The following is a 24,530-nucleotide window of genomic DNA, read 5'->3' as shown; positions in this document are numbered from 1 at the left end:
CCAAGGCCACACAGCCAGGAAAAGGTGCAATCGGCATGGACCCAGGTGTCTCACTGCGCGGCCCATCCACCTTAACCACCCCAGAGGGCGGAAGGTGAGGTGCCCAGGGCAGAGCGGCCCAGGACACGTGAGCTCCACCCCTCCTCCTCTTGCCCTGGCCAGGACCCCCAGCCGGCGAATGCCCAGCCCCTAAGGCTGACCAGACAGGGGCAGGGCACAGGGAAGGGGGGCTCTTCAGCACCCCACCCCGCCACACACCCCCAGAAGCCCCCATGCCCACACTGAGCTGGGGCCCCTGCCTGGGGGCGGTTTTGCTCACTCTCTCCCTCCCCCTTTATGGCGACAGCCAGCCTGGCCCTGGGACAGGCTCCCAGACCAGGGGCAGCTGTGCGGTTTTACAAGCCCTGGGACAGTGGGGGCCTGTTCCCAGGCCTCTGGATCCCTGGGAACAGGGAACCCCTCACTCCCACCCTCAAGCCCCCCTGTCCCCCCGACCCAGCCACAGCCACAGCTACACACACACCCCCAACCACTGTCCCCCTCCGTGGCTCCCTCCGCTCCGGTGCCCAGACAGATGAGTGCCCGTCAAAGGCTCTTCCTGGGTAATTCTACTGCAGCTTGCAGGGGCCCTATGCAGGAGTGGGGCCCTGCTATCCCCTCTCCCAAAGGCTTCATTCCTTCATTCACTCATGCATTTGGAAGAAAGCAGTAGAGCCCAGTGCGGGACCAAGACTCGGGGGTCAGACGCAGGGCTGGAGTCCTGGCTGTGTGACGGGGCAACTGACTTCACCTCTCTGGGCCTCAGGTTTTCCATCGGTGACACTGGGAGTAATAATAATGCCCACCTCTTGGGGGCGCAAGTCTCAAAGTGTTAATGATGTCCAGTGCTTAGAGCGGTGCCTGGCACAGGACAGGTGCTCATTGATGGTGGGCAGTCATTATTATCACTGGGGGAGGGGCTATCAGGGAAGGACTCCCTGGAGGAGGGACATCTAGGCCAGAAGCTAAAGAGTGAGAGGGAGTTAGCGAGGAAGGGGTGGAACAGTGTTATAGGCAGAAGGAATAGTAGCTGTAAAAGCGCAGAGGTGAGGGAGAGGGGAACTCTTGTACTGGAGCTCAGACCACAGTTCCAAGGGACAGCAGCTGTGGCGAGGGCCCACACTCTGTGTCCTCTGGAGGGCCCAGGGGAGCCACTGACCAGGGAGCGGCTGCTGGGGAAATGCACCCCTTCCGACCCCAGAACCTCCAATGCCTGCTCCTGTCTTCCTCGGGTTTCCCGGTCCTGGGGAAGCGTAATGTCCTTCCCAGCCACAGTCCCGCAGGAGCTTGGGAGCCAGCGGAGAGCTTGTCACACCCAGAGAGGTTGAGTGGCGCGGTCAGAGGCACACAGCGTCCGGGTGTTCAGTGAGGGTATCGGATGCTCCCTGTGTTCTTGGGCGGGAGCTGGTCTGGGCTTGGAGGGGCCAGGCCCTTCCCCACTGAGCGAGACAGAGGCCGTTGTGTGCTGTGAAACCCAAACCCCAGCCCCCTCCGGGTGGCCGTGGGGTCGAAGGAGGAGAGGGGTGGCAGGGGGGCAGCCTCCCTGCCCCCATCACCTCGGGGATCCAGCACGCGCACTGTGGGCTCAGCCACATCTGGATTCCAGCTGGCAGCTCCGGGGCAGCAGGGAGGCAGTGGCCGCAGAAACTTGCCATCAAAGGCAAGGAGGAGCCTGCTGCTGAGGAGACAAAGGCCAGGGCTGCCTCCAGCCCCGGGTGTCTGCAAGGGGGTGAGTGCAGAGACCCACCCCATCCTCGGCCACCCTACAGGGGCACCGGAGGGAAGCCTCAGCCGGGGGCCCCTCCACTGCCCTGGCTCCTCGGGGACACAGGGAGTGGGTGGCTCCCCTGTGGCCACAGTGAGTAGCAGAGCCACCATGGACCGTGGCGGGGCTGCCACAACTCAGGGCTGAGGCCCAGTCTTAGGGACACGAGTCACCACTCCTACTCCCCTGACACACCACTGTCTTTTCTCTTGATTCAGCCCCTGGGGCTTGGATGACGTGTCTCCCCCAGAAAGTTGCCCCATCCCCACGGAACACCCCAGGAGAAATGCCCTCATCTTCCAGGGGGCTCACTCCCCCTTCAGAAAACCAGTGAGACTCAGGACAGGATAAGGGTTTATTGTGCCGGTTCCTTACAGCTCAGCACCCGGGGAGCTGCGCGGAGGCGGCGCAGCCCCGGATGGAGGGATGGGGAAGCGGACCCCCCAGGGCCTCCCCAGGTCAGGACGGAGCTCAGGCTCCCTGGTCGAGGACTAAAGGGCGCTGTGGACACAGGCTGCCGGACAACGATGTGCAAGCAGGGGCGGGGGGGCCAGCACCCCGCTGCTCCAGGCCGGGCGTCGGAAACCCTGCCCCCCCTCAGGGTCCCCAAGAGTACGCTGTCCCCGTGCTCGCCCCGGGGCTCCCAGGCTGCTTGGGGAGTCCGATCAAAAGGTGCGATTCATTCACCCCGTCCCCTGGGCCGAGGCAGGATGAGAGGCCGCACTTGAGGGGCCCAGGCCCTCGCAGCCCGCCCCCCAGACCCAGCAGACCCTGGGGGCACCTTTGGGAGAGCAATAATTTCCAAAGTGTGCTCTGCAGCGTTTTACACTGTAGCTGATAAAAAAAAAAGTACCGCACGGTCAAAAGCAGTTTGGGAAAGGCTAAGTGAAACCAGATTCCACGGGCCCTTGGCTGCAGGACTTGCGAGAGCCCGGGGCGCTCCGGGGCGGGGGCGGGGCGTCCAGACGCAGTGTTTCTGTCCTCTCGCTGGGCTCCGGAATCTTTTTTTTTCCGCAGGGTACCCCAGGGGCCCCTGTTTGGGAAATGCTCATGGAAGGCCCTGTCGTCAGGGGTGCAGGAGCCGCTTGAAGAAGCTTCCAGAAGAATCAGGCCCGCTTCTGCGTCCCCACGGACGGCACCAGCCCCGGGCGCTTCTGGGTCTCCCATAGACAGTCTTCCAGCACTGCTCCTTCATCTGCTTTCCTGCGCTACCTCGGCAAAAAGCGCTGCTGCCGGCGCTGCCACGAGGGACCTCGAAGCTTGTTTCCTAGTGCACGGGGCTGTCATGGGGTCGTCCCTCCCCACCCCCAGCCGCCTCCCCAGAGCAGCTGTGCTTGGGGACGGAGCCCTTTGGGGCCGCAGGGGCAAGCGTTCTGGAAATTGGTGAGCCCCCGGGAGTGGACTGGAGACCAGCGTCTCTGCCCACTGCAGGGTCGGGACACGCTGGGATTTGCAGCTGGGGGTGGGCAGGGAGGGGGCTTCATGGAGCACTAAGGGCCTTTCTGTGCCCGAGGAGGGGACCCCTAGGGGCCCGACAGTCAGGGCCACAGCTCCGGGGGCCTGTTAGATGCTAGGAGTGGCACTGCCACAAGCGCAGGGGCTTTCTGGGGGGCCAGCTGGGTCCCCAGCTTCCTGGGCTAATGAGGGAGCTGCTTCTGGCTCCCTGGGGCCCTCGCTGGCCCCAGCAGCCCCCTCTGTGGGCACTGGGCACAGCACCTCCTCCGGCGCCTGTGGGGTGGTCTCCGCTGGGGCCCCATGGCCCTGGGCCTCGGGGTGCCCCTCCTGGCCTCCCGCCTCCTCTTCCTCTGACTTGGCCTCTGTCATCCTGGCTCCGTCGCCGCTGCCCGGGGCCGCCCTGGTGGGAGACCTGAGGTTCTGGGTGGCGGCGAGGATGTCCGCCTGGAGCTGCTGGGAGGAATCCAGGGCCTCCTCGGACCGGCCGTCGGGAGCCCTGTCGGGGACTTCGCTGAAGGCCTGGGGGCCCCCGGCCCGGTCCCGCTGGTCCACGTACTTCTTCTTGGGGAAGGACGAGGGGTAGTAGGCCGAGGCCTTGTGCTTCTGGCGGGTGATGAGGGCGGCACAGACGATGAACATGACCAGGAACACCAGGGAGCCCACCACGGCGATGAGCATCACGTACTGGCGGAAGAAGTCCACGATGCCGTCCAGGAAGTTGGTGGGCGGCTTGGGGCCCGCCGGGGGCGTGGGCTGGGGCCCCACCGCCGTGGGGCTGAGGGCTGGGGTCTGGGGCGGCGGGAGGCTCGGCGAGGAGGCGGAAGAGCCATCAGCCTCCCCACTGCCCCCCAGGTCCTCCGAGAAGGTGTCCTGCAGGGGCACAGAGTGGACCACCGCGGGCAGGACCCTCGGCAGCAGCAGCAGAGACACCAGGAGGCCGGAGGCTGTGGCAGAAAGCATGTTGCCCGGGACCTACGGGGAAGGGAGGCAGGAGAGAGGTCAGGGAGGGACTCCAGGGTCTCGGGGGACCCCGAGGAGGTGCAGGAAACACGCAACGTATTCTAGCAAGTCACCCCCTTCCTCCCCCGGGCCTGAGCCTCCCCACTGTACAATGGACCCCCGTGCCTTCACAGGTGGGGTCCACGCCTCCCCGCTCCTCTCCACTCTGAGGCCCTGGAAAGCAGGGGCTGAATCTTATTTATCTTTGCATCTTCAGGTATACAGTAAGCGCTCCATGCATGTATCTCAACTGACTTGACTGAATTAATAATAATCATTTACCTTTTTCCTGCTTGCAATGTGCCAGGTACTATTTTAAGTTTTTTACATGGAATGTCTCACTGAATCTTAAGAGCCACCCAGTGGGGAAGGTCCTATTATTGTCCCCATTTTCCAGGTGTGGAAACTGAGGCTCAGAGGGGTCCAGTGACTTGCAGAGAAAGAGCAGGCTTTGAAGATGGCGGGGCTGAGTGAGAAACCGAGTCACTGTCAGCTGAACCCCTGCCTGTGGGGAGCCTCCCCAGCAGCCCCCAGCCTCTCTGTGGTCCCCCTTCCTTTCTCCAGAACATTCTGAGGTCTCAAAGCCCGCCCACTTGCCGAGTTCCACAGAGGCTTGCCTGCAAGGGGCATGCTGGGGGCGTCTGCCCCATGGCTGACCTCGCCTCAAGGTCCAAAGCAGGACCTGGAAGCCACAGGGAGACCCTGCCCCCCAGGCCTGAGACAAAGCTGGAGCCCACTGGAGCTCGAGTCCCACCACCACATGAGAACTAGCTGCACCCTGCCCCCCTCTGTTGGAAAGCTTCTCCCAACGTGAACCCCCAGACCCCATCTGGCCCAGACAGCTGGCTAACCGATAAATTCCTCACGGCCAGGGTTTGCGGGGAGCCCGGCTTCTAAAACAGACACCCTCCCGGCCAGTCTGAGTGGGCCTAGGCGCTCTGATGAACCTGGGGACACTTCCTGTGCCCCCCAGGTCACCCCCTGAGAACCCCGTCCTGACCCAGGGGCGGGCCCAGGACCCTGACAACTAGGTGAGGCCAGGGGCTCTGAGACGGAAAGGCCTTGGGGTCCCCTGCCAGAGACCGTCTCTCAGGGGACAGAGATGGGGAGACCGGGGCCCAGAGAGGGCAAGGGGCAGGCCCAGCGCCACACAGCAGGGTCTGGGCTGGGGAAGGAGGCCGGGCATCCAGCTCCTCCGCTGCAGTGGCCACCCCTGGGTGCCTCGGCCGGGAGCCCTGCCGCGTGCGACGGGCAGCCCTGGGGACTGGGGGCTGAGGCAGGAGGGGCGCTAGGCCATGGAGTGACCTGTTCCAAGGGCCCCGGGGCCTCCCAACCAAAGTGCCCTTGAAATGAACGGTACCGACGTGAATTCGGACAAACAGGCTCAGATGGCAAGAACAAAAGATAATTCAGGACATAAAAAGAGGCAACACTACCCAGGGGTTCTTTTTTTTTTTAATCTTCACCCGAGGATATATTTTTATTGATTTAGAGAGACAGGAAGGGACAGAGAGGCAGAGAGAGAGGGAGAGATTGAGAGAAATAAAGATCAGTTGCCCCCTGTACACGCCCTGACTGGGGATTGGACCCACAACCTAGGTACCTGCCCCGACCGGGAATCGAACCCGAAGCCTTCTGGAGCATGGGATGATGTGCCAACCGACCGAGCCACCCGGCCAGGGCCCAGGGGCTCGTTTTTAGTGAGCTGGCCGCTGGCCTGTCATCTCCGGCCACTCGTCTGAGCCCCCCAGGGGTGCCGCCCTGCAGAAGCCCTGGCTCTGGCGCTGTCATCGTCTCCGCTTTTCAGAGCTGAGGTTCAGAGACGGACAGCGACTTGCCCAAGGACACACAGGCAGTCAGCGTCAGAGCTGGGATTCGAACCTTCTGTGTCACAGCAACAGTTTCTCCCTTCCTCTCTCTCTCTCTCTCACCCCCCTCCCCGCCCCTCCCCTTCTCTCCCCTTCCTTCCTTCCCTCCTGCCCTCCCTCTCCCTCTTGCCCAGGGCTGGCCTCACACCCCCTGGTTGAAGTCACTTGTCAGCTGGGAAAAAGGTTCGAGGTGCTACGGGAGCCTTCCCGGCCCTCCTCTCTCTGGCCCTTGTTGGCGAGGGCTCCACAGACAGCTTTGGTCTGGGGGTCTCTGTCCCACCGGTCCCCACCCCACCTTCTGCCTCCAGTCCAGCCTCAGGAGAGAGACCTCTCCCGGTGGCGGCTGAAGCTGCTCCCCACAGACTGTGACCAGTGGTGGCCGGAGACCAGGGGGCTTTCCCAAGGGGTGGGTGGACTGGGAAGTCCCCGCGGACGGCAGAGCGGGGAGGCTGGGGAGGCGAGGATTCGAGTCCTGGCTCCATCACAACCCAACTCTTTCGTTTGGCCCTTCTGGGCCTCAGTCTCCCCGTCCGTAAATTGGGGACATGCTAGGGAGGGGACCCCCGGCCCTGCCGGGCACAGAGGAGCTGCGCACGGGGGAAGCATCTTCCCACCGAAGCCAGCAGGCGAGCCCCCGCCGGATGTGTGCGTCTGGCCAGCATCTCCCCCGCCTCCAGCCTTCTCGCCTCATGGGGTGGCATCTCCTCAACCCTGACCGCCGAGGAATCCAGGACCACACGTGCACACACGCACGCACACACACGCAGGCGCAGCAGGGAGCTGGACGGAGCAAAGGGCCCCCTGGCCCCTGAAGCTTTGGGCTGGGGGCACAGAGGATAGAGAAAGACGCCCCACAAACAATCTCTGGGTCCTAAAGACAAAGACCCCGATTCTCAGAGTCCCCCACACCCCACACACCCCCTCCTGGCTCCCCAGAAAACGTGCAGGCACAGTGAGTGAGCTGGCCAGGCCCCGAGGGAGATGGCTGTGTGACCCTGCGTGGTGAGCCCCCTGCCTTCCCTGGGCCTCAGTTTCCCCAGCTGTAGGATGGGCGCGCCAGCTCTGCCCCACCTCCCTTCCGGGCCTAACTCTTCCAGGACTCGGGAGCTCACAGAGCACTGAGAGCTGGCGGCGGGCCTGCCCTCTCATCCCTCCCAGGGGCAGCCGGGCTGAGTCGGGGACAGCCTGCCCGGGGTCGCACAGCCTGTCGGCGTGGGGTCCCGAACGGGGCCCTGAACAGAGAGGCCACGCAGAACGTCCCGCACAGGAGGTCCCGTGCGTCTTCTCTGGGCCTCAGTTTCCACGTCTGTTCAGTGGGGATGGGGGCCGCCCCCGGGCTGGTGTCAGGACGAGAAGCAGCAGGGCCTGGAGCACAGCGGGGACTGGTGGGCGCCAGGTGACCGGCCAGGACCCCCAGCCTGGGGCAGGGCCTCTCTTTAGGGCCCGTCTCACTCGGGGGAGATGTTGTAAAACATAGAGGCCCCTGGTGAGGTCAGGAATATGCAGCTGATACAAAATCCACCCCTAAGACCTGGGTACCCCAAGTCCCGAGGCAGAGGGGCCGCAGCAGCGGCTCCGCCCCCACGCAGAGACTGGTAGCCGAGGGGGAAGGGCGGCCCACAGAAACCTGGCTTCAATTAGTGGCCTTGGGGGGAGGGGGCCTGGCTGAAGCCCTGCACCCCCTGCTCGGGGCAGCCGAGGACAGTGACCTGGGTCCCTTGGAGGGCAGGTCTGGGGAGGGATGGGGGTCCTGAGGGCTCAGAACACACACACACACACACACACACACACACACAAAGAGCAGCCACAGTGTAGACACACACACACACACACACAGCACGCAGACACGACATCCAGACACCCCAGAGGGTGCCCGCGGCCCACAGCACTGACCCCCGGACCCCGGACACGGACACACAGCGGCCGGTTCCCCAACCACACGTGCACACATGCAGCCCCAGTCACATCAAGGACCCCCCCCCACACACACACACATACAGGACAGGACAGTCCCGGCCACACCGTCCTCCCGCTGGAAGCGACCACCCCAGCGTCCACTTCCAAGGACAACACGTCCCCCTAGAGGGAGGCCACCGCGGCGCGCAGACAACACTCAGGCGCGCAGGGCCATCGACGGCGCCCGCACAGTCCTCCCCTCACCCCCGGCACACACCCCACGTACACAGCACCCGGCGCACCCTCAAAACTCACACACACTTCGAGACGCTCCCTCAGAGCACTCCCGCCGGCCCGGCCCCTAAACTGCAAGGCACCCCCAGGCTCCCCGACAGAGGAGGGACCCCAGGACTCACCAGTCCCTGCGCACACAGGCCTGGTGCTCCCGCCAGGTGGAGCGAGAGAGAGTTGGTGCCCGTGCCCGGCGCTGCTCTGGGCTGGCCGCCCCGCCCTCCTCCCGCCCCCTCCCTCCCTCCCTGGCTGCGGGGCCAGCTTGATTTCATTAAGGGGTTTGGGGTGGGGACAGGGGGAGGGGTGGGGCCTCGCTGGGCCACACACATCCCGCCTCGGCTCCCACCCTGGCAGGCGGGCGCCCCCTCGATGCTCCGGGGAAGCCCAGATGGGGCACTTCCTCCCTGACCACGGGTCCCCAGGGTAGGCCGCGGCACACAGACAGACAGACGGGGCTGTCCCACGGTGCCCCCAAAACAGCAAGCTGGGGTCCCACCCTCTTTCCAAACAGGAGAGGACAGGAAGGCTCGGGGTCCCCTAGAACTGAGGAGGGAAGTTCCGGGTCCTCTGTCCCCGCTGGGGTCCGAGAGTGGAAGCCGGGGCGCGTGTGAGGCCCAGCATCTATGGTGACCTGACGCAGGGTCCAGGGCTGAGGCAGAGAGCCAGTTCCGGCACCCACGGCGCGGCCCTGGTCCGGCCCTGGCCTCCTCCAAGCCTCAGTCTCCCCAGCAGCTGCAGGGGTGGGCGGGAAGCTTCCTGGGCGCTCTCTGGCTCTAACGGGGCATTCTGGATCCGTGGCCTCACTCTACCCCAGGGGGTGCGGCCAGCGAGGGGAGGGCGTGGGGCAGCCAGCGTGGGGGCTGTGGCCCCAGAGCACAGACGGGGACAGTGAGGCAGGGTGAGCTCCAGGGGCTCAACCAGGGGACTGAGGCGGGTCGGTGGTGGAGCCGGAACCAGAGCCTCTGGCTGGCCCGAGGGGTCCAGTGGGTCGGTGGGCCCTGCATCCGTTCTTTCATGCCCTCATTCATTCATTCATTCATTCATTCAGCAGAGGAATGTTCTAGGTGTGCTTCGTGAACCCCTACAGCGCACCAGGCGCCGTGCCAGGCAGGCCTCGGAGGCGAACGAGACTCAGCCCAGCGCCCGGGGAGCTCGAAGATTTCCGGGGAGAAGGACACGTGCAAACGTTACTCTTTCGCAAAACAAAAATGGGCTCGTGGCAGGAGAGAGGCCGGGCCAAGGGCTCAGGGACCCCAGAGTAGAGAGGCCCACAGAGAGAGAGAGCGAGGCAGGCATGTGGTCCCAGGGGCCCTGGCTGTGAACTAGCGGATTCTGACCGGGAGGAGGCGCTGCAGGTGGAAGCCCCGAGTGCGTGGGGCGGAGCGGCTGCAGGGTAACGGGGGCTGGGCGAGTCCGCAGGAGCCCCGCTGAGGTCTCAGACCCTCGTTCATGCAGCCTAAGGGCCCACTCTGTGCTCCTCCTTTGGGGGCAGAGCAGCTCCCGCAAGGAGTACGGGACCCAGAGGCAGGTAGACCCGAGTTCAAATCCTGCCCCACACAAAGCCTCTGAGGAGGGAGACGGAGGGCGCGAGCGCGCTGGGCAGCCTCGGCCAGAGGCCCGGTGCCTGGGTTTATCGTCGCTGCCGCAACCTATCAGTCACCACGCACGTATCGGCTTCAAACAGCACACATTTATTCTGCCACGGTTCTTTTTTTAAAGTACATTTTATTGTTATTCTGTTACAGTTGTCCCCATTTTTGCCCCTTTGCTCTCCCCCACCCTGCCCACCCCCACCCCCACAGTCAGTCCCCGCCCCGTTGCCCGTGTCCGTGAGTCATTCACGCGTGTTCTTTAGTCCGTCCCCTCCCCTTCTCTCCGCCCTCATCCCGTCAGTCCGCTCCAGGGCCCCAGGCTTGTGGTTCTCCTTTCCCCGTTAGTTTATTTTTGTTCATTAGGTTCCTCTTTATAGGCGCGATCATAGGGTATTTGTCTCTGACCGGCTCATTTCACTCAGCACAATATTCTCCAGGTCCACCCATGCTGTCACGAAGGGCAGGAGCTCCTTCTTCCTTTCTGCTGCGTAGTGTTCCACTGTGTAGATGCGCCCCAGTTGTTCGGCCCACTCAGTTACCGACTGCCGTTTCCAGCACTTGGCTATTGGACATAATGCTGCTATGAACACTGGGGTGTAAAGGTCCTTTTGCACTGGTGTTTTGGGATTCTTTGAGTATAATCCCAGCAGTGGCCTCTCTGGGTCAAAAGGCAGATCCATTTTAAGTTGTTTGAGGACCCTCCACACCGTTTTCCACAGCAGCCGCACCAGTCTGCACTCCCACCAACAGTGCACCGGGGTCACCATTCCTCCACAGCCTCACCAGCACTTGTGGTTTGTTGATTGACTGATTGATTGATTTTCATGGTCGTTCAGTTACAGTTGTCCCCGCTTCCCTCTCTTCCCCCATTGCTCTCTCTCCTACATCCGGCAGCCAGAAGTCGACAGTGGCTGCAGCAAGGTGTCGGCCTCGCTGCATTCATCCTGGCATCCCCGGGGTTGCGAGGGTGGGTGAGGAGAGGGGAGAATCTGCCTCTTTGCCTTTTTCCTTTTAAATCCCCACCTGAGGACATATTTTTCATTGCTTTTATTTTTAGTTTTTAAAGATTGTATTTATTTGTTTTTAGAGAGAGGGGAAGGAAGGGAGAGAGGGAAAGAAACATCAGTGTGTGGTTGCCTCTCATGCGCCCCCTACTGGGGACCCAGCCCACGACCCAGGCATGTGCCCTGACTGGGAATCCAACTGGAGACCCTTTGGTTCACAGGCCGGTGCTCGATGCACTGAGCCACACCGGCCAGGGTCTGTTTTTCACTGCTTTTAGAGAGAGAAGAAGGGAGAGAGAGAGACAAACATTGATGTGCGACAGAAACATCAACTGATGGCCTCCTGCACCTGCCGGGACCAGGGATCATCTATGCCTGGACCGGGAATCACAGCCACGACCCTTAAATTGCAGGATGACACTCCTGCCAACTGAGCCACCCTGGCCAGTGCTGTGTCTCTGTCTTCTTCTTTTTTTTTTTTTAAGTCATTGATGTGTGGAGAGATTCAGGGTGGTTTCCTAGTGTTCCTTTATTTTTAGATTTATTTATTTATTTATTTTTAGAGAGGGAAGGGAGGGAGAAAGAGAGAGAAAGAGAAACATCAATGTGCAGTTGCTGGAGGTCATGGTCTGCAACCCAGGCATGTACCCTGACTAGGAATCGAACCTGCGACGCTTTGGTTCGCAGCCTGCACTCAATCCACTGAGCTATACCAGCCAGGGCTGCTTTGTCTTCTTAAGCCTCCAGAAACCACCCGCCTTCCTCGGCTCACGGGCCCCTTCCTGTGTCTCACGGCTGGCTGCTGTGGCCTGTGCGCTTGTCACTCTGCCACCTCTGGTCCACTCCTCCAATCCCTCTTCCACTTTTAAGGTCCCTGGGGATGACACTGGGCCCGCCCCCATCGTCCAGGACAATTGCCCCATCTAAGGACCTCGACGTAATCCCACCTGCAAATAAACCCTTTTCACCATGGAAGGTGACGCATTCATGTTCGCAGGTTCCAGGGGCTGGGACTCGGACCTCTCTGGGGAAGGGGCAGCACTCCGTCCCCCACACTGTGGTTGCATACTGGTCCCTGTTCCCTGGGGAGCCGGAATCATCCACCCTCCAAACCCTGGGGCTGCTCCTCCTCCCATCGAGCCCACCTCTGTGCAGGCTCCGTGAGTGCTGCGGGGCCGGCGAAAGATGAAAGGAAGCCCACCTGACAGGTGCAGAAACTGAGGCTGACGGTGGGGTGACCTCCTGAGTTCCAGCAGCGTGGCGAGGATCATAGCCCTTTCCTCCTGCACCAGCCCCTGGGTCTTCCCTGGAAGTGACACGGCCAGGCCAGTGACCCCCGCCACCAGGGGCTCTGCCCCGCTCAAGGGCTGTCTGCCCATGTCAACACGCACGGCCTCCTTCAGCCGACCCACAGCCCCAACCCACCACCTGGGGCTGGAACAGCAAGCACGTGGGTCCCCGATGGAAACAGGAAGGACCCACCCGGGAGCACCAGCCCCAGCTCCCTCATCCCTGGGGGGTCGGGGGGCGGGACTCATCGCTGCCCCTCTCTGGGTTGCCGCCAAACGCAGGGTTGTCTGCCCCGGGCCTGCCGGCACGAAGCTTCCAGCACGCTGACACTACGTTTTCTTCATTCTGCGATCATTTCTTCCAGCGTTTACTGCGCAGCCAGCAGCCCAGAACCAGGCCCTGGGGGACAGTGACGAGCAAACAGAGGCACGGAGTTTACAGAGCAGAGGGGAGACCTGCCGTGAGTAAGAAAACAAACAAGTGAATGTCTAACTGCAAACCGGGCTAAGAGTTGGGATGAGACGCCTGAGGGGTCGAGGGAGGCTAGTCTTGGGGGGGCTGGTTTGATCCCGAAGGTCACGGAGGCCTCCATGAGGAAGTGATTGCAGAGCTGAGGAGGAGGAGGAGGTATTTAGGAAGGCAGCGATGCCAGAGAACCCCCCGTGGTGAGAACAGCGCGTGCAAAGGCCCTGAGGTGGATGGGAACCCAGCAGCTCCACGGCAGCTCCTAAAGACTATTGTTGAGTAAGAGACGAGTCAGATCTTCGGGGACCACAGATTTTGCCCGTTTTGTGCACTGCCTTACCTCCAGCATCTAAGACAGTGCCTGGAATACAGGAGGTGCTCAATAAATGCTTGTCACTGTGTCAATGGCCACTCTCACCTCCACCCTTGCATTCCTGCATTTTGACAACCTAACGCTCTGAGATTTTGTTCCAGCCACTCCTGTCCTCTCCGAGGGTCTCACCACCCCCCGTTCTCTGGTCCTAGGAGCCCGGCTCCAGGGCCCGGCTGGATGATCCCTGTGGCCTGAACTACCACGGCTCCAACGGGGCGCAGGCAGGCCTGTGGCGGGCAGCGGGCCGGGCCACCCATTTGCAGCCTGTAATTTCGGAGGCACAGAGCAGCGGGCCCTCTGCCCAGCCTTCAGGCCTCACCCTGTGCCTAACATGCAATTAGCAGCGGTGCCCCCCGCCCTGCTGAGCAGCCGCAGCCGAGGAGACAGGGCGGGCGAGGGCCAAACCCACCCGCCTCAAGCCTCGGCCAGGGTCCTCCCTGTTGAGCCCAGTGCGGGGGCGGGGGGGGGTGCCTGGTCCACCACAACCCCCAGCTCCAGCCTCTTGTGCGCTCAGAGCCCCCTCTAATTACATAGCTCCCGGGGCCACCAGGGCCCGTGCTCTGGGAGAAAAATAGCCCAAGCTTTTCATGTGGCCCAAGAGGCCGGGGCTGCGGCCCCACAGGCTTGGCCTCCAGAGGGACACCCATGGAGCAGCCTCCCATTGGGTGCTCCAGGGAGGCCGGGTGGGCTTCATCCAGGCAAGACAGAGCTCCAGGTGTGCTGTGAAACCTCCCTGGGCCTCAGTTTCCCCATCTGTCCATGCGGGATGCTTGCTTATTTCTCAGCTCTTCCCACCTGCCAGGCGCAGGGAGAGCTGTGGACGAGACAGGCCACACCTTTGCGCAGGCCGTTCCCTCTGCCCGCAGCACCATCCTCTGCATTCCCCACGCCTAGTCTGACCCTGACCCTGACCACCTCCCTGCACATCTTGTGGCTCAGTCATAGCCACCTCCATGAAGCCCTCCCTGAACTCCAGCCTCTGCGAAGAGAGATCAGTGGCCTCCTCTAAGTTCCTGCACCCCAGACTCCGCACTCAGAGCACCGAGCAGATGGGGCTGTAACGGCCTGTGTGCACGTGTCTCCACACTGTCCACTTCTCGGGCCCAGAACTGGGGACTTTTCTGTCCGTGCATCCCTAGCACCAGTGCCTGGAACATAGCAGGTGCTCCGTAAACTTCCTCCAGTGGCCGAAGGACCCTAGTCCAAGCCGCCCGAGTTACAGCTGGGAAACAGAGCCCCGGGGAGGGGGTGCACCGACCTTAGTTTGCTCCAGCTCCTGCCTCAGGGGCCTCCTTGCAGGGGAGACAGAGGAGAACTAGTCAACTGGCAAATTGGGAAGATAATTCAATGCCACACAATGTTGTTGAGGGTGTGAAAAGGATGGGGGGGAGTAGCTTTAGAGGGGCACCTGGAGAGGCGTCTGGACGAAGACCTGCAGGAGGAGGGGAATCCCACAAGGAGCAGGAGGAACCGCATCCCGGGCTGAGGGCTCAGCGCTTGCAAAGGCCCTGAGGTGTGGGAGGGCTCAGTGCAGGCCCCTCCCAGGAGACGAGGCTGGGTGCTGATGCGTTCTCAGGAGGGAGCAGTCAGAGCCTGGACATGCGGAGCGTTAGCCCCTGGTTCTGCCCCTCAGGCACCGTGGGCCCAGAGCCTCAGTTTCCCTTCCCGGTAGCAGCGGCTCCCCCTCCAAACTCTGTCATCCTGGGATTCTAAGTGAATGTTCCACCCGTTTGCCCCCCCCCTCCACCCACCGAAAACTACTACGGGGTGCTCGCCCGCTACTGATGGCAGAGAAAACACCCAGCCGCTCTGGAGCCGGGAGGGCCGTAGGGCAGGTTGTGTGGCGTTACCCGGCCGTTTCCGTGACGACCCAGCCACGTGACTCCTAGGTCTGCTTACCCAAGAGAGAGGAAAACGCACAGCTACCCAAAAGCGAAGATGTGCGTGGTTGCTTCATCCACCACGGGAGGAAAAAACCCCCCAAAACTGGCAACAACTCAGATGCCCACCGCAGAAGGCCGGACGGGCAGACCATGGCGCGCCCACCTGGTGGGATGCTTCTCAGCAGCGAGAGGAAGGGGTGCAGCAGCGGGGGCGAACCCCGCAGGCTCAAAACCAGGCCCAAAGGGACACTCTCACCGGGCGACTCCAGCTACATGGTTCTACGACAAAGGCACCACTAAGCTCTGGGGACGGAAGTCCAAAAACCAGTCACCCGTGCTGGGTACTGACCAGAAGGGGGCGCCAGGGGGCCTCTGGGGCTGGAAGCGTGGGACACCCGCACTGGGTGGTGGTGTCATGGGCGCGTGGAAACACCAGGGTGCGTTCTTCAGACGTGCGTGCGTCCACAGGCTGGGGCCCCACTAACAGTTCTCTTAGGAAAAATAAAGAAGCCCGCAGCCCTCTCATTTGGGGGCGTCGTGGGGGGACCAGAGCTGACAGGACCTCCGGCCTGCTGTGGCGGCGGCGGTGGCCCGTCCAGCTGTGCGCAGCCTGGTAAACATTTACATTACCCGGGCCTGTGCCGGGAGCAGCGGCTGCAGCAACCCCGAGTGGGAGCCACCGCGGAGGGGAGGGCGGGAATGTAAGTAAACAGGCACCACCCCCTGCAGACCCGGCCTCCTCTCCTGCCCCGCCAGTGCCCCCTGCCCCCGGGGTCCCCGGGAGCCCCCACTGCCAGGCTCTCCCAGTCCACCCCCACCCCCTTCGTGAGAGGGAATGGAGGTGATGCTCCCGAACTCCCTCTGCAGGTCTGTCGGCAAAGGGGGGGTTTCCCCCATCTCTGAGGAGCGGGGCTGGCCAGGAGTAAGAAGTGGGGAGGGCCTGGAGCTGGACTTCGGGGTCCTAAGTCCCCCGAACACTCAGGATGCCCCTCCCACCTCCGCTGCTCTCCCCGCTCACTCTCCACGGAGACCTTCTGTCCCATCTTTTCCCCTTCTGCTGCCCCCTCCCGCATTCCTTTCTCCTCCCCTCCCCCCATCCCCACGAGGAAGACGATGACAAGATAACTTGGCAGCGTGTGTGTGTGTGACAGGGCAGATGGCGGCAGGGCGGGGAGGGAACCCGAGCAGGGAAGGGCGGCACTGGGGCAAGGGGCGGCCGGACCTGAGACAGGGGTCAGGGAGGTGGTGGGAGGAAGAGCCCTGCAGGCACCAGGAGGGCCATGGGGAGTCCTGCGGGGGGGGGGGGGGGGGGCTCGGGGGAGGAGGGTTGGTGCCCCCCAGGCCTGATCGCACAAGGCCTCTGTGGGCACCTGGGGGCGGGGGTTGGCTTTGCCCAGGAGTGGAGAAGCCGGCCGGCTGAGGTCCCGCAGCTGCGACATCCTGCACCGCGCTCCCTCTCCTGGCATCAGGCCCCTGCCCCCTATGCCCATCCCCCCCTTTCTCTCCGGGGCCCTGCCCAAGAGACGGCTCTGGGTCTCCTCGTCCCTGGAGAGAGGCAGGGGCTCCTCCACGTGAAGCCCCCTTGAGAAGGCCACACACAGGTCCCCAGCCCAGACCGCCAGCTTCAGACGCAGCAGGGACCAGGAGCCGGGCTCCGGGGAGCTCCGACAAACCACCTCCACTACCTCCTCTTGGCGGGAGGAGTCGGCCCTCTGCACCTGGGCGGGGCCACATGGGGGTGACAGCAAGGAGGTTCGGCCCACCCAGGAGGAGCCAAGCTCACCTGCCCTGCAGGGAGTGCTGGGTCCTGTGGCTGTGGAGCCGTGGGACCTTGGGCTAAGTTCCTCGGCCACTCTGGGCCTCAGCTTTCTCATCTGTAAAATGGAGATAATAATTACACCCCTATCCCTGGATTACTGTGAGGAGACAATGAGCCTTGGCACCCAGCATTAAATAATAATAATAATAACAACTACAGCAACAACACAAGTGACATCTGGGACTGAGCCTCTGTCACACCATCTGGAAGGAGCACGCGCAAACCCCTGGCACAGAGCAGGCGCGCCCCAAGGGTGCTGCATGGAGGGGGCAGGGAGCAATTAGCAACCCCAGCCCCAGCCGCCAACAGGTTGGTCCTCCGTCAGGAAGGGGCGCCCCATCCCAGGAGGAGTGTGCAGGCCCGGGGGCTTGCCCCCACCAACTTTGCCCCCACCCCCGGGCACCCCTGCCACCCCCCCTCAGCACCCGCCACGCAGCCGTCGTGGCTCCTGCATGCGCACAGTGGCTGAGTCCCACCTCCCTGAGCCACAACTCACGTGGATGCTGGCTGGGGGGATGGGCCCCAACAGCTGGAAACATCTGGTTTGAATTGTCGGTTGGAAGCACCAGCCAGGCAGCCAAGGAATTTGTGAGCTAATTTTAGGCTAAAAGACAGAGAGCTCGGCAGCCGGGCTGGCTCCCCAAACCGCAGGGGCGGGGCTTGGAGGCTGGGGGGGGCGGTGTGGAGCCTCAGCGGCCCCTCGGTGGGTCCACGCCTGCCCCACGTGGCCAAGGCCTGTCTCCCCGGGATGGGCACCCGCTGGGCAGCTGCTGCGTGCCGGCCACTGGAAGCGGGGATGCTCGCTCCACCCTCCCACAGCCCCGGGAGGAGCGAGGACACTGCCCCCCTTTCACAGGTGTGGGAGCTGGCAGGCAGAGTGGGGGGTCGAACCAGGTCTGCCCCCCTCCAAGCCTTAACCAGAAGGTCCCCTGGAGCTCCGAGCCTGGCACGTAGATTTTGTCGGTCCCCTGCCCTTGCCAAGCGTCCCCAGCACGTGCCCATTCGGTCAGGGTTTCCTGAGCCCCGGCGGTGCGCCAGGCCCCGTGCGGGGACAACGGAGGAGTGAACACGGGGACAGACAGATGCCCGTCACCTGCCTAGCAAGACTCAGGGCGTCCACGGTGTCACCGCTGACCGTCACCAGGGCAGAGCTGTGAAGGGTGACGGGGGCCCGGCTGCAGAGGGGGCCTCTCCGAGGGGGTGACATTCAAGGGGAGTCCTCAGGGGTGAGAAGATGCCGGCCATGCGGACGTCGGGGAAAAGAGGACCAGGCAGCAGGAACAGCGAGTGCCAAGGTCCTGGGGCAGGAGCCCCTGGAGAAGACGAGCCAGACGGTCCGCGGGGCCAGAGCGGAGGGAAAGTGAGAGATGGCGGAGCTGCCCTGCCCTCATCCAACCAACACGTTTGCCCACAGGAGACGTGGGGGTCTGAGTGGGGCAGGGGTTGGGGCCAGGAGCTCTGGCTGGCGGGATGAGGGGACCCCCGTCCTACTGCACCTGCTCGTTCGCCAAGGCGCTGCTGAAACTCTGGGGGAAATTGCCTGAAGCCTGTCCCTCTTGGGGGCCCGAAGGCCGGACTCGAGTCAGGACAACAGCAGCTCCGGAAAGAACTCCTCCTAGACAGCAGGGCGCAACTTGCAGGGCTGAGGCTGGGGTGGCTCCTGGCTCACCTGCACATGGCCCCCCATCCCCCCACCTGCAGGGTCCACGAGCCCGGGACAGAGGACTCTGCAGGCGCCACCTCGGTGCCCTGGTCTCCTGCCACAGGGTCCTCCTTCTCTCCTCTTTTCTTGGCCAAAGCAGCACCACATCAGTCCCGCTACAGGGCTCGGTGGCAGCAGCCTGGTCCAGCCGACCGTGGTCACAAGGTGCCGGCTCCGAGGGGCTCTGGGTGGCAAGAGCTGGGGTGGCTACGGGTACAGCCTTCCTCCCACCCACCAAGAGGACAGATACTCCGAAACCAAGCCCACGGCCACACAGAAGCCGCCCTGGGTTCCCAAAAAGCTTCGAGGAGGGGAGCTCTGCGGGGCTCTCGGTGCTGAGCGGCAGGAGCAGGACAGTGGGACCAGGTGCCCCTGTGATGTGGGGGGCTGTCCGGTGCCCTCTGGGGGGTCTGGCAGCGTCCCCGGCCACCTACTAGAAGCCCAGGCCCTCCCCGCAGCAGGGACAACCCGAAGGATCTCCGCACTTTACTGAACGTCCCCTGGGGGCCCAACCCCCGCCCTCCGGGTGAGGACCGCCGGCTCAGAGCCCCGTGTGGACATTAGTGGCCATAGGAAGGTGACTCTACTCAGCAGCCGGGGAGCCCAGGACCCCCAGACTTCCTAACACGTATGGTTTCGTTCCGTCCTCGGGGGAGCACCAGGAGAAGACAGGAACGTTGACCCTGCCAACGCCCCTACAAAGTGACGCCCCTGTGACCCCATGTCACGGAGGAGGACACGGAGGCTGAGTTCACTTATCACACGGTGGCGTTCCTCCACGTTCTCCTTGAAACACACCGTTTTCAGCTGCTGAACAACCTTCTGTGAGAGGCTGGGTGGGCCGTGCCCCCCAAATCCCCCAGCAGTCAGCGCCCTGCCCACCGGTGCCCGCCAAGGTGGGGGGCGGAGCGGCATGTCGTATGCGTGTCTTCAAGGTCAACCCTGTTTGGACCCCGAGTTCACACGCGGTGCCTCACCCACAGAGGTTCTGGCCCTTCCCAATTCTCTCTCGATTCTGTGCTTTATTTTCACCCCCTCTCTGGCCCGGGCTCCCCTCGTCCTCACGCAGCCTCGCCCTCCTCCCGGCAGCCCACCAGGCCTGGTCCGTGCCCCCAGCGCACCTCCTGCTCTCCGCGCTGCTCTCGGTGCCTCGAACACCCTCCTCCATGTATCTTCCCTCCCAAGTCCACAACTCCGCCTCTTTCAAGTCTCAGACCTTCTCCTGGCCCCTCCGCACCCCACCCCCAAGGTCTGGCCACATCGCACACGCTCAGAGCCCCCAGCCCCACGCCTCCGGACGCTGGGCCCAGCCACAGTCTGGGCGATCACGTGCTGCATCCCTCTCCCCCTCTAGACTCATGGGCCCCCGAAGGGCATCGCCGGCCCCCATCTGCTCTCCTGGCATCCGAGGACCCCGCACGGGGCCTGGCACAGCGTGGGCACGCCGCGGCCGTCGAGTTACAGGGCTCGGCTGAGTGCCAGCGGGGGGGGTGGGTTATGGAGGACGGGTTTGGGGAAACTGTGCCCAGATCGGCGGCTGGGCAAGCCAGCCTGAGCCCAGAACAGACTTAGCATGCCACCCCCTCCCCACTTCCTGTCTGCCTGCCTTCCTTCCCCGTCATCATCAGAGCTGAGGTCAGCAGAGTCTGCTTGCTTCGCGGGGTGTCCTGGTGGAGCGAGCGTCCAGCTTTCTGCACCTCAGCCCCCTGCAGTAAAACGGGGTACCATGACTGTCCCACGTCACGGGGTTTTCGTGAGGCACGGGCCGGCACCGGGCCGGGCATGCAGTCACCGCCCAGGAAAGGCCAGCTCCTTGTCCCCCGCCATCTCCCTGTGTCCTAGGCCCCGGCTCTGCTGTGTCCTGCTCTTGGCAAGGACAGCCAGGTCCCACTTCGTCACCCTCCCAAGTGCCGCTCGCTGTCTTCCCTTTAGCAGCCAGGAGCCACCAAGGGTGACAGATGGGGACTTCCGGGAGCCGGGGCTGGTCAGCAGGGGGGAGGGTCTGGGACACAGGATTCCCCCAGAACCCCACTGTGATCTCAGGGACGGGGTGACGTGGTGGTGAGAACGTGGCGTCTGGATTCAGGCCTTGGCCCGAGATCTTCACGCGTGACCTGGGTGGGGTGGCTTCTCTCAGTTTTCTCTGCTGTGAAATGGGGCGGGTGCCGGTGCCTCCTTCCCGGGCTGTTTGCGGGGACTCGGGGAGGTGTCGCAGGCGTGTGCACTCCGGATGTGTTTGCTAGATGGGTTAAGTGGGTGATTCAGGTGCAGCGGGAGGCCAGGGCTGGAGGAAGGGGACAGCGGTGTATGAGCAGGAGCCAGCCGGACTTGGAGAGCAAAGAGTCAAATGTTCAGTATTTGGGGAGCCCATTGTGTCGTAAGTTAGATCATATTGCACTGAAAACCAAGGTCCTCAGCACTCAGAGCTCATCACTTGCTGCTTATCTCACTACACTCGACTGTTGCCTACGCTGTTCAGATGGTTTACTCACACTATCACCTACCACACGAGGGGCTGGTTGCTCAAAATCAGCCATGGGGTATTTTGCACCAAGGCAACTGGCAGGCACCACACATCATGGCTTGGGTGCTAATCCACCACGGAAGCCAGTTGTTAAGCCTTCGCCTGCGCCGGGCTGGGTTCGCAGTCCCCACCGTCCCTTCTCCTTCATCCTCCAACACTGGAACCCGGGGAAGCGCCAGGCTGCCAAAGGCGCCAAGAGCTGGTGCCGCGCGCCCCCTGGTGGCTGCTTTAAGCACCTGTCGTCACTGACGGACAAATTCTGCACCTTGAGAAACGGGATAGAGAATCAGGCATTCCAGGACCCCTAGGACAAAGAGAAACCCGCCCCCTGCCCGGAAGGATGGGGTAACAGGACCCCAGCAGAACTGCACAGATGTTCCCCCAAGCCCCCAGCCCCATGATGGTCCTCCAGCTGATTTTCGGATCGCTCCCGCGGCGGCAGTGAGTGCCGCGCCGCTCCTAACGCGTCAGCCGTGCTTCTCATAGGCGGGCGGCCCCAGACCAGAGCGGACACCCCTCTCCCACCAGAGCGCCTTGAACACACCTTCCCTGCGTTTCACGCTGGTTCTAGAGGCTTAGGGTGGGGCCGGGGCCGGGGAGGCGGGGGGACAGGCATTCCTCCTCCTCCCACTCACTCTGTTGCCCGCCACTCCCCCTCCTGCCTTCTCCAGTCCCCCCCTTCCCCCCAAGGCCCCTCTATGAGTGGCGGCCAGCACCCCCAGACTCAAGCCTCTCTCTGAAATCTCCCTTTGCAGGTTATACCCTGGAGTGGAGGGGTCCTTCGCTCCCACAGAGGCCATTGGAGACATTTTTTCTACAGGAGAAAAGTCTCCCGAGAGGAATGTTATTCCTTTTCTGGAAGGTAGACCAGTATGCCCTTTGCGCAGCAGGTGGGTGGGTGGGTGGGGGCGGGGGGTCTTCCTGTAGGAAGAGGGCTGCAAGGCGCTGGGAGGCAGGGGATCGAGAGCTTGAGTCCCCACTCAGCCACTGTTGGGGGCCGGTCACCTCACCTCCGTAAGCCTTGGCTTTCTGCTCCGACCCTCAGGATCAAGGTGGGCTTCCAGAGCCGCGATGCACGTGCGCGGTAAGGGCCACGTAAAGGGGGCGGCCAACTGCCCTGATTTGCTGGCGCTGCATTTTCCCACGATGTGGGACTTCCAGGGCCAAAATCAGAAAAGCCTCAGGTAAGCTGGCACCTCTGGTCACCCTGCACTTAAATCAAATCACAGGTCCACAAACTTACAGAGACTCATTCAGCCAGCCACCTGTTTATAAATAAAGTTTTATTAGAACTCAGCCAAACACATTTATTCACGACATATTACCATCGCTGCATTCATGTGATGCAAACAGGGTGGAGAAGTTACAACAGAGACCACGTGGTTTGCAACACCTAAAACGTTTCCTGCCTGGCCCTTTAAGAAAAGTCTCTTGGCCCCACACTTTAAATGACAGCCCGCCCTGCAGTCCGACACAGGGGCAGGCAAGAGAGGGCAGGAGAAGGACGTTTGCCAGTCCGCACAGCGTCAGAAAAGTGTGTAGCCTTCGGCTCGCCAAGCCTGCCCCGGCCTTCCAGGGCAAGGCCTTGCCCTGGGCTCTGGGGGGGAGTATCTGGGAAAATTCAAGCCGCCCTTCTGTGGGGCAGCAGCAGGAAGTGGCCTCCGCAGCCCAGCACTGCTCAGTACCTGTCCCCAAAATGCATGACGAACGTGGCCACCAGGGGGCAGCAGCTGTGGGGCGAGGGCAGGGCCCGGAGTCTTCCCTGGGTTCAGGAGAGAGAGGCTCCAGCAGCCAAGGAGGGAGGGGAAACCACGGCTGCCCTCGGGCCTGGGGGAGCGGCCAGAGGCTCTGCCCTAAGGTCTTTACCCCTGGGGGACTTCATTGAAGCCCAGACGCACGGCCCAAGCCTGGTGGGTGGCAGTGGCCGGGAGGGCAGCGGCGGGAGCAGGGAGACAGGGGTCCTGCTCCAGCGGTTGGGCAGGGGAGCTAAGGGAGAAAGCTGTGCAGGGTGAGGTCGTCCCCTTCGCGGTCCTCCCCGGACCCTTCCCTTCGGCCTGGCTTCTTGGCGGCGGGCAGGCTGCCGTTGGCGGTGACGGCGGGCCCCTCCTCCCCCTCGGGCAGCAGGGCCGAGATGCAGACCATCTCGGTAGGCGAGTAGTTGCGCACGGGGTACATGTGGTTCTTGCGGGAAAGGCGGACGGCCAGCACCACGGTGCACACGAGGAAGGTGGTGGCCACCAGGGCCAGCACGAGGATGGCCAGCAGGCAGTGCTTCACCGGGATGTAGTCCAGGCCGCCGGCGGGGCTGGAGGACACGGGGCTCCGGGGGGAGAGCGCCTGGCTGAGTTCCTGCTGTTTGATGGAGCCACCAGACGAAGTGCTGACCGCCACAGCGGTGCCCCCGGGGGGGTCAGAGGGCACAGGATGGGCTGTGGTTAGGTCCCGTGGGGTAGCAGGTTGTGTGGATGGGGCCTTCATGGTGGCTGGGTCCTTGGGCAGGGTCTCCGTGGCAGCCGGCTCTGTGGAAGGGGCCTCCGTGTCAGGGGCCTCTGTGGCAGCTAATGCTGTGGACAGTGCCTCCATGGCAGCTAGCGTTGTGGTCAGGGCCTCCGTGGCCACGGGTTGTGTGGTCAGGGCCTCTGTGGCCACGGGTTGTGTGGTCAGGGCCTCTGTGGCCACAGGTTGGGTGGACAGTGCCTCCATGACTGAGGGTTCTGTGGACAGTGCCTCCATGACCGTGGGTTCTGTGGACAGTGCCTCTATGACCGTGGGTTCTGTGGACAGTGCCTCCGTGGCCTCGGGTTGTGTGGTCGCAGCCTCCGTGGCAGCTGGCCCCATGAACAGGGCACTCACGGAGGCCAGCTCTGTGGGTGGAGCCCCCTGTGTGGATGAAGCCTCCATGATGGGAGGGATTGAAGTGACCAGCTTTTGGGGCAGAAAGACCGGCGTGATGGGAATCCCCACTGTCACAAACTCCGTGCCGAGGTCCCCGATGGTTGCCCCTCCCGCATCCGGGCCAGCAGACTCGCCTCTGGCCCCCCCCAGAGTGGCCGGCTCAGGAGTACCAGGCCCTGCAGTATCTCCCTGCCCCGGTAGTCCCGTCACAGCCTGGAGGTTGGGGCTCGGGGTCACAGCCTCTGCGTCATCATTTCCAAGCATTTCTGGAGGGTCTGTGTTATAAGACACATCGTACATGTCAAAGTCATCGTCCCCAGGGTCCACCTGCCTCCGGGCCCGGGCAAACAGGTGGCCTGGGGCTTGTTTGGCCACATCTTCCCAGGTGTCCCACGGCTGGAAGCTGCTGCCAGGGCCCAAGAGGGTCAGCAGTAGGAGGACTTGCAGAGGCATGGCACCTGCAGGGAGACACAGACAGAGGGGACATCAGGACCTTGACCCCTGGGCTTGCTGAGCGCCCTCGACTGCAGTTCTGGATGACCGCAGCTGGGCAGACACGTGGCGTTAGGCACCCTCGCGGCCAAGCCCGTGCCCGGCGCACAGCCGGCCCTAAGCAAACAGCAGCTGCTACCGTTTATCAACAGGAATGAGTCCACGTGGGGGAGCTTCC

At 63.0% G+C, this 24,530-nt stretch overlaps 2 protein-coding genes across 6 annotated transcripts in view; both read right to left on the bottom strand.

Annotated features, from left to right (window-relative positions):
* Positions 1-220: 220 nt before the first annotated feature.
* The window catches only part of SELPLG (selectin P ligand), a 30,171-nt gene continuing 5,861 nt past the window's right edge, over positions 221-24,530 (bottom strand). For 2 of the 5 annotated variants that reach the window (XM_028528773.2, XM_036013786.1), the window contains exon 2: positions 22,464-24,318. In XM_028528773.2, coding sequence (XP_028384574.1) covers positions 22,952-24,313 — 1,362 coding nt within the window. In that variant the 5' untranslated portion in view covers positions 24,314-24,318 and the 3' untranslated portion in view covers positions 22,464-22,951. Of the gene's footprint in view, positions 233-1,160; positions 1,171-18,909; positions 18,919-22,463; positions 24,319-24,530 lie in introns of those variants that run through there. The other 3 variants (XR_004900365.1, XM_036013788.1, XM_036013787.1) reach the window with 3 other exon arrangements.
* On the bottom strand, positions 2,146-8,559 carry TMEM119 (transmembrane protein 119). Its single transcript, XM_036013790.1, has 2 exons — positions 8,439-8,559; positions 2,146-4,231 (listed from the first exon to the last, which is right to left on the bottom strand). Exon 2 carries the CDS (start codon positions 4,217-4,219, stop codon positions 3,368-3,370), a length of 852 nt encoding a protein of 283 aa, XP_035869683.1. The 5' UTR covers positions 4,220-4,231; positions 8,439-8,559; the 3' UTR covers positions 2,146-3,367.

The sequence above is a fragment of the Phyllostomus discolor genome, chromosome 13 (genome assembly GCF_004126475.2).
Source record: "Phyllostomus discolor isolate MPI-MPIP mPhyDis1 chromosome 13, mPhyDis1.pri.v3, whole genome shotgun sequence".
In the NCBI taxonomy this organism is placed as follows: domain Eukaryota; kingdom Metazoa; phylum Chordata; class Mammalia; order Chiroptera; family Phyllostomidae; genus Phyllostomus; species Phyllostomus discolor.
The sequence above is the reverse complement of the archived record's forward strand: the minus strand, read 5'-3'. Positions and strand labels throughout refer to the sequence as shown.

Excerpts from the sequence above, each read along its gene's own strand:
- TMEM119 (XM_036013790.1), bottom strand. The coding sequence starts at position 4,219 with ATGCTTTCTGCCACAGCCTCCGGCCTCCTGGTGTCTCTGCTGCTGCTG.